General features: G+C 44.2%; 1 protein-coding gene across 1 annotated transcript; it reads right to left on the reverse strand.

Annotated features, from left to right (window-relative positions):
* Positions 1-1566: 1566 nt before the first annotated feature.
* On the reverse strand, positions 1567-8651 carry LOC103354349 (Golgi reassembly-stacking protein 2-like). Its single transcript, XM_008277682.1, has 10 exons — positions 8479-8651; positions 7614-7694; positions 7313-7516; positions 7151-7237; positions 6914-7044; positions 6141-6273; positions 5540-5663; positions 5280-5387; positions 4699-4827; positions 1567-3004 (listed from the first exon to the last, which is right to left on the reverse strand). The coding sequence occupies exons 1-10, from the start codon at positions 8539-8541 to the stop codon at positions 2751-2753; spliced, it is 1314 nt and encodes a 437-aa protein (XP_008275904.1). The 5' UTR covers positions 8542-8651; the 3' UTR covers positions 1567-2750.

Below are 8651 nucleotides of genomic sequence, written 5' to 3' on the forward strand. Positions count from 1 at the left end.
TCTGGGGCCAGGGCCTGGCGTGGTTCTGGGGCCAGGGTCTGGCGTGGGCCTGGGGCTCACAGTTGAAATGGGTCTTGGGCCAGGGCGTGTAGATAACCTTGGGCCCGGGTTTGTCGTTGATCTGGGGCATGGCGATGAGATTTCCAAGATCCTTCAGGTTCACTGTATCGTTGTTTACTGGTTGATAGATGTGAGTACTTGATGCTTAGAGGGGGGTGTATAGCTTCACGGAGTGTGACATCAGCAGTGACATCACAGATTTTGCTCCAATCAGATCATCTGTTATTGGAATGTCAGTGCCTTTGATGTGGCTTTGATGTGCCTTTGAATTCTCTCTCCCTCTCTCTCTCTCTCTCTCTCTCTCTCTCTCTCACTCACCCACGTGCGCGCGCACAACCGCGCGCACACACAAACGTGCGCGCGCACACAAACGTGCGCGCGCGCGCACACACACACACACACACCATTTTAATATGGCTTCTATGCAGACTGACTGTTTTATAACCAGTCTCAAGTGAAAGTCAAGGAAGTTCAGTTTTGTTAGCTTGGATTTTTCAGCCCAGGAGGTTGATGCTTGCCACTAACCTTAACCCTTAATCATCTGAAATGCTCAAATCTTAAACCTAAAACCACACTTAAATTTTTTATTTTATTTTTTACACTTTTTATATCCTAAATTTCAGCATTTAATCAGCTTTGATGAAGTTTTTTAAGTTGGATACATGGCAGCCTTCAGAGAAATGTCTTGGCTGTTGAAGTGAACACTATTTACAAGTAAGCTGAGATGACTTAGATTCAACATTTGGACAACAAAAAAAAAAAATGTTGTCTGCAGCTGAAGACTATATCACAGTGTACTTTAACCTTCCTTTATGGATAAGCAGAAATGCAAAACTTAATGCGAGGGAATACAATATACAATTTTAAAACACATATATTTCCAATTTGACATTTTGAGGACTCACAGTAGGGAATTCAAACCACATAAATTGAGACAGTTTTATTTTCATTAATCGTAGTAAATGGTTAGATTTCTACCTGAAGTTTTCAGTACTGAATACATTTAAGAATTGCTTCCATGAATACACATCAGGAATATGATGGTCATTGTTGTTAAGGTTTCTATGCCATGTCAACTCACACCTGAAATCACTTTTAAGAATTAGAAAATAAATTTCTTCCACTCTTCACCTGTATTTTACAGGTGAATGACCTGTTTGTTCACCTGCTTTTGACAGGCATTCATTAAAGCTTAATCCAGTTTGTCAGACATTTTCTTAATGTTTTCCATCCATCCATTATCTATACACCACTTAATCCTCACGAGGGTCGCGGGAGGGCTGGAGTCTATCCCAGCCGACTCACCTGGGTCTTATAATACGATTCACATTTGATTTTTTGCAGGTGTGATCACAATTTTTTTTTTTTTTTTTTTTTTTATTTGCTTAATGCCTCCTAGGACACATGCAGAGTACGATATCTTTTCATTTGTGTAAGGCTCATTGAGACCAAAATAGAGGATCAACAAACATTGTAGACTGACCATTAAGACACAGAGGCATCGCGTAAAATTAATTTGGCTTTATTGCTCGCACTGTGCATACAGTAGATGTTTTCAGAAAGTTGTTACAGTGACACCTTGTGGCTGCACTGCAACTCCGCCAACCAATTCACTTCGGCCACACCAAGACGACATGTGCTGCGTGTTTAGTAACCTCACACGCTACCTACGAATCACCCGACAGCAAGCACACTCTCTGCTCAGTAGCTCGTGTACATGTAAACCTCCGTCTCTGCGGCGTGGCCTCCGGGTTTGAGATGGTGTGTACGATAGAGTTCTGGATATACATGGAGACATACGAAGGGACTAATAATTTCAAAAACACAAAAGGTGGTGCAAAATAATGCAGATTCATTCATTGGGTGGAGAAACTCATACAGCAATTTGAACAGAAATTAATACATGTTAATCAAATTAATCTATCGGTCAGGGGCTCTATTAACTAATAAGAAAAAGGTTACACGTTAGAGCTGGACGATAAAGCCCGAAATCTACACTACGATGAAATTATACTTATGTTCACATAATTTTTAATACAGCAGTGCATCATGTTTCTATTCTTGGGTTGGCCCACTTTGAATATCTGTGTGACTTCTTCCAGTACGACCAGTTCAGTGACTTCTAGACTGGACTAACTGGATGGTGTAACTTCCAGTTCGACGTCACTGGTTGCAATCCTCACTTTAATTAATTCGTGATGTAGGAGATCAGTAGATTCAGTTTATCGTCCAGCCCTATTAACATACATTGGTTATATATTTTTTTAAAAACTGAAACAAAGAGGTGTTTGCCAGATCAGAAAGGGGTGAAATCCTAACAGTTCTTTGCCTTGTTGTAACTGCAGAAGTGCGAAGCAAACTACAAACCGAAGAGCAGACCTCGTCTTCCTCACACAGTAGCTGAGGCAAGCTGCAGCGCTACCAGTTCCTCTGCATTATGACAATCTGGCAAATCAGAAACGTTGGTCAGACCAGTCTACATCCGTCCTCCATTCTTCATTATCCTTCATCGCTCCACACAAGCTACGTCACCCATAACGGGAGCATGCTGACCGCTGTGTCTGAATCGGTGCATCTGTCTGCCTGTCCCTCTTGGCCAAATAAATAGAAAAAAAAACACAGAGAAAGACAGATGGGAGAAAGAGAGAGACCAGGTGTGTTTTAGTTTGATGGCAAGTGGGGTTCCCACGTTACGACGACGGTAGTGTTGTTTCCGTAGGAGCCGGCGTTTCCGAGACGGCTTCTGTGGGTGCTGCGGCGTCGGCGGCCGCTGAGACTGTAACCGAGGCTGGAGGGGCGGCGGTGGTGGTGGAGGAGGCGGGTATGAGGGGAGCCACGCCCTGAGAGAGGAGAGGAGGCAGCTGGGAGGGCAGCATGGTGGGCAGCGGGGGCAGCGGGGCCAGGCCTGGGAGGTTCAGGGGAGGGAGTGGAGCCAGCGGTGGAACTGTGGAGGAACCCACACAAAAAAACACCATTATTATTCAGAAATGACCGTTCTACAGTCTCATACACCAAGCATGAGAAAGTTGTACGGTAGTTGGAAAGTGTGTTAATCAGGCTTCTTGATGAGAAAAGCTTTTCTGTGTCAGTCCACTGAATATGTGATTACATGTAGCAGCCACGTAGCTTAGCATAGAATCTGGATGAAGATTTTGTGGAACTGATCAAACAAAGTAGATGGAACATGTTAGCGAGTGTGAAAAGTCAAAATGTCATGTATGGAAGCAAAAATGGCCATAAAGACACGTTGTTGTTTTAGAGCTGGGACTGTGTGAGATAACAAATCATGGAAATTGCAGATACTGTGCTTCTTTTGTTTGTTTTTAGGGTTTTCGTCATAATACACCAACCACATTATATTCCTGCACTTACACAAGTAGTTGTTAAACATGTTTATTGGTCCTTTTTTCCAAGAGTTCAATGAAAAAAAAAAAGCTGCATCTCTTGTTTTTGGCTATGGAATACATGACGACAGCCAGCAGTCGATTAGCTTAGCTTTTTTACACTGATTACACAAACTAGATATGTTAATTAGTGAATATTTACTTGAAATGTTGCTTGCCGTAATCATTTATTTCCCATCGGATGCAAATAGTTGGTTTCTCAAGGAAGCGTAGGCTACAATTTATGACGCACATCAAAACGTCCGACACGCCAGCAGCATTTTGTTGCACATTTATTCTCCAGGAAAGCAGCTGTTTCATCATATTTGCTCCTCGGGTACTACAAGCTACGCTACTCTGATTAATACATCCGTCAGTATTGTGATCACCTGCACAAGAAAGAGGTCCGTGGCTAAGCAGAGGCATTAGATGCTTCTTTAAATGAGGCAAAAGGCAAGTGAATTTTTAGGACTACAGATTCGTTAGGGTCAGTTTTTATTGTTTAGTCTGATAAATGTCAAATCATAGAAGCAAATATTATCCATAAATTCACTAAGAGAAACATGATCCCTTCAAATGAGTCAAAATATTGACGGTTTTAGGTTGGTCCTGATCATGTCATCTAACCCTAAGCTAAAAGTGATAGCCTAACCCAGCCGACTCAGGGCGAAGGCAGGAGACACCTGGACAGGTAACCAGTCCATCGCAGGGCCACACTTAGAGACAGACAACCAAGCACCGGGTGTCCTCACTGGGATGCGAACCGGCAACCTTCTTGCTGCGAGGCAACGGTGCTAAACCACCGAGCCACCTTGCAGCCTATATGTCCTTAAATGCTAACTAGAAATAGTCCAAAGCAATATACTTGAATGACTAAAAGAAATATAAATTATATTCATATAGTATTTATGTGAACTCAGACAATACGTGTCTGAACACACAACAACTCCAACACCGTGTACTCATCAGATATGAATAATGCTCACACACTTTTAAACACTTTTTCCCTTTTTTGCTAAGAATAATTCCTAAAAAACCTGAAACACCTCAAACTATCCAGTATGTCACAAGATTAAAACAACAAAGATGGGAAGAAACGTAACAAAAATCTGCTGTTGGTTTTCAATCCTGTAAATAATCTAACAAAAAAGCCCTCACAAGTCAAGTGTTCAGCACTTTGGAAGCCACGTGTACAGAGGTTGTACGCATGGTTCAGAGTGTTTAGTTTGTACAGTAAATAAGGCTGCTCACTCACCTGTCGTTCCTACTGGTGGTGGTAAGGTGCTGGTGCCTGCTAGTGACACAGCACTGAGGTCTGGGAGTGGCAGGTTCAGGTTGGGAAGGTTAGGGAGTGGAGGTAAGCCGCCGGGGAGGGGCATCAGACCTGGACACACACAAAATTCATTCATCAGTTAAACTGCCAGTGTCTTAATTATTTTAATCTCCAGAGAGTGTGCTGCTTCGATGCAGTGAAGGTTCTTTGGCACAACAAAACTGGCAGGGATGACCTTTCATATGAGTTAACAAGAAAAACTCAGGGCTGAAGAAATGCCAGCAGTAGTTGATGGGACACGCGGGCTTCGCAGAGTGGGCGAAAATTTAACATAATACGTTTATCCCCAGAGTTAGCCTTGTGTACACACAAACTTCATATTGGCTCCTAGTGCTTTAGAGACAGACCTTTTTTTTTTTTTTTTTCCTGGAAGGGAGGGAACACACCCTCATAAATCTGTGAAGAAAGAGCTGTAATACCTCTGCTACTGTTGGGCTTTCTCAAATTTATGGTGTGAAAGCCGACAGGCTCAGCAAACAGAGTGATGCTGAGAGATCACCTACCTGGTAGCGTGGTGGCTGGGTTGAAGCTGGTGGCGGCGGGATTCAGTGGAGTGAGGGGGGTGAGGGAGGGGTTGGTGGAGGAGGGGAGCAGAGGGACTGTCGGCAAACCTGGAGGGAAAAAACAAAACAAAACACAGCACGCATTAGGTAAGAATATGTTGAGTAAACACTAAATGTTTACGTGTGCTTCTCCAACCGTCATATATCAAGTTTAAACTGGTGGGTTGCATCGATGTCTTTGAATGAAAGAACAGAATTACCCGTCTGTAGCTCAGCGGGCATGGTGGGCGGGGCTGAGCTGATTGACAGGCCGGACAGCGACTCTTCAAGGCCGGAGGGGACAGCGGGTGCAGTGGGAGAAGGGCTCACTGCTGAAAGCTGGACCTGAAGGAGTTAAAGAGAGAACATGAGGGAGGCGGAGGAGAAGATGCTGCTATCAAACAGATAAGGTCACACTCATCCAAACGTGCAATTAACTCTAATGAAAAACACTGCTCTGTGTCCCTCCTGCCTGCTTTACTGCATACATAATGAGGACACTTGCATTTCTAGAGTGTGTGAACACTTGCAAAAAAAAGTGAAGACACAAAACTTGAATCTTTTCAAGGCCATGCCTGCACACACACTGCATACTGATGGAAAAGTTTTGCTTGATGAAGAATGTGATAAAGCACAAGAGACTGTAGCTTTCAGGGATACAAAGTAGGTGAGCGATAATGGGCAACATCTCAGAGCACCACAAATTACAACACACAAGCACTGCTGCAAACGGTGATTTTCAGCAATTATGTTGAAATTTAAGCAATGTTTTGGAATTTCAATGTGAACTGAGGAGTGGAGAACAGTGATAACAGCTCTGACCTCCGTGAATCCGTCCTTCAGCGGACTGACAGGCTCGCTGGGAGAGTTTCCAGGGAAGCTGATCTTCTTGCCCTCCTCAAAAGGCCGGGTAGGAATCCTGTGGAGGTATCCGTAACCAATTCCACATCCAAGGCTGTGAAAAAGACGAGAAGAATGTTGAGAATCCAACCGACAAATCTAACGTTTTTTATTCAAACTTCTGTGAAATTAGCCTGCTTTTAGACCTTTGATTTATCACCTACAGTTCCCTTTTTTTTCTGTGTTTAAATCACTCTGGTGTTCAATCAATCAACCTACTGTATCAGAGAGGGAAAATGGCTACATCCAGGAAAAACAGTGACTGAAAGGTAACCAGCATGGACAACGTAGCTGGAGGTTGACTGCTCTCGCAATTACAACCACAGCATCCATGCCAACTGAAAACAACATTAATGGGATGTATTTATCAATTCTTACTAATGATTTAAAGCAAGTAAGCCAAAGTAATTGAAAAATTCTGTTTGATTGTGAGGCTAATTTGAGGTGTAATCAACTGAAAATCATTATTTACATTCATTTTAAAGTATGTCAACTCTTAAATATCTGCTTCTTACAGGGGATAGCAGGCGCAGGGCACTTATCCCATGTGCAGAGTTCCCAGTTCTAATCCAGGTGAGTGGGACAATTTGCTGCTGCATGTCATTCACCTTCTCCCTGCACTGTCAGTATCATAAAGGCCCGAAACAAATACCTCAGAACATCTGGGTGCAGGTGTGATTAAGCGTGCGTATTACCTGCCCTCTCCTCCCCAAGCACTGTTCGGTGTAATGACCACCTCTCTACAGTTATCGGTGTCTGTGTTGTACACATAGAGCTTCAGGCCCTTCCCCTCGTGGCTCTCTATCAGAGAGAACAGGTCCTCAGACTGCAGATAGTCACAAAGAGGGATGGCAGGTCAACAAAAGGAGGAGATGTACAATCAGCATCGTGTGGAGAATCTGCAGCAAGAACCGAAAGTGCTGAGCAGGTACCTCGTTCATAACAGTGTCGGCTCCAATGATGTAGTCAGTGTGCGGCCGCAGGCCGGCGAGAGCTGCTGGGGAATTAGGCTCCACTTCCTGTTACAGACAAATTTATGCTGCATCACGTATATGGAGACAACACAATGCAGTTAAGCCTTTGCAGCTACCTACCAGCACATGCCAAACATTCTCATTAGCTCCCTCAAAGCTGCAGAAGCGAATTGAGACACCAAGCAAGCCCTGCCCCCCCCACAAGTTGCTGGGTGTGACTGTAGACTCCCGCAACTCCAGGGTCTTTGAGGAGTAAACCAGCATCTTGACTGGTTTCTCCACACTGGCTTTGAGCAGATCCTTTAAGGTATCATTGTCCTTGTTCTGTGGAAAACAAAGACGAAGACAGAATAGGCGACCATGAAAGATAGCATTCCTCATGTTTTGCACTTGCTACACTTGCTTTGCTGCCTTTTCTTACCAGTCTGGTGTTATTGATGGAGACAATGAAATCAAAGAAAGGCTCCAGCCCTGCTCGGTGTCCAGGCGAGTTCTCCTGAACCTGCACAAAGATGAGAGGCAGGCTGAGTGGCTGGACTGTGACGCTTTTTGCATGTTATTGATTGTCATGTAAATAAATAGTACTGACCAACACATACGTGAGCCATCCATTCAGTGGCTTTCAATTGAGCAACTTTTGGGATACAAACAAGTCAGATATGATTTTGACTTTGGTTATAATGTGCACAGATACCACTGTGATCACTTATGAATTACTATATTGGACAGATATGATGCGACTAGTCCCCTCTTAGTCTGTACAACTGCCCTGATGTCAACTTTAGCATCTATGTTAGCTACTGGCTACCCACTATACCTACTAGCTACCTAATGTTACTGATAATTCACGTCTGAAAACTTGGAGTAGGACGACCAACGTTAGCTACGCAGACAGTGTTACCTTGTTATCATGATTCAAATTCAACAAAACAAGGTAAAAGCAGCAGCGTGCACAGAGAAAGTGTCCGATAATGGATGTATGAGTGAATCCAGCTTGGCAACTGTCATTCAGTAGCTACGTAGCCTTAGCTAGCTCCAACCCTACTGCTGCTCAGCTGCTGGTGACTATGTTTCAGTAGCCGACACAACAGGGATACACAAAAATATGGAAAACTGACACAAGCCTAAAGCACACAACATTTCCCTGACAGAGTGTTGAGTTATTCAAACGGAGGCCGCACCGCTCATCCCCGGCCTCTCGTCAACACACAGAGCCGGGAATCCTCCGCCTCTTAGCGGATGCTAAGCTAACAGCTAACAGCGGGTTGTTGAAGCTGAAAACTCACCCGGAGGACGTGGTAGCCCTCGGAGCCGCCTCCCGGTATCTCCACGCTCTGCGAACCTCCCATGGTCTCGCTCTTTTGGGACTTTTCAACGTTTCTACGGCAGCTTGTTAGCCTGCAGAGGTGGGATACCTGAACGCTTCACACACCGGGTACACGTCGCCAAATGACGAGCG

This window comes from Stegastes partitus, unplaced genomic scaffold (assembly GCF_000690725.1).
Source record: "Stegastes partitus isolate 25-593 unplaced genomic scaffold, Stegastes_partitus-1.0.2 Scaffold105, whole genome shotgun sequence".
Classification (NCBI taxonomy): domain Eukaryota; kingdom Metazoa; phylum Chordata; class Actinopteri; family Pomacentridae; genus Stegastes; species Stegastes partitus.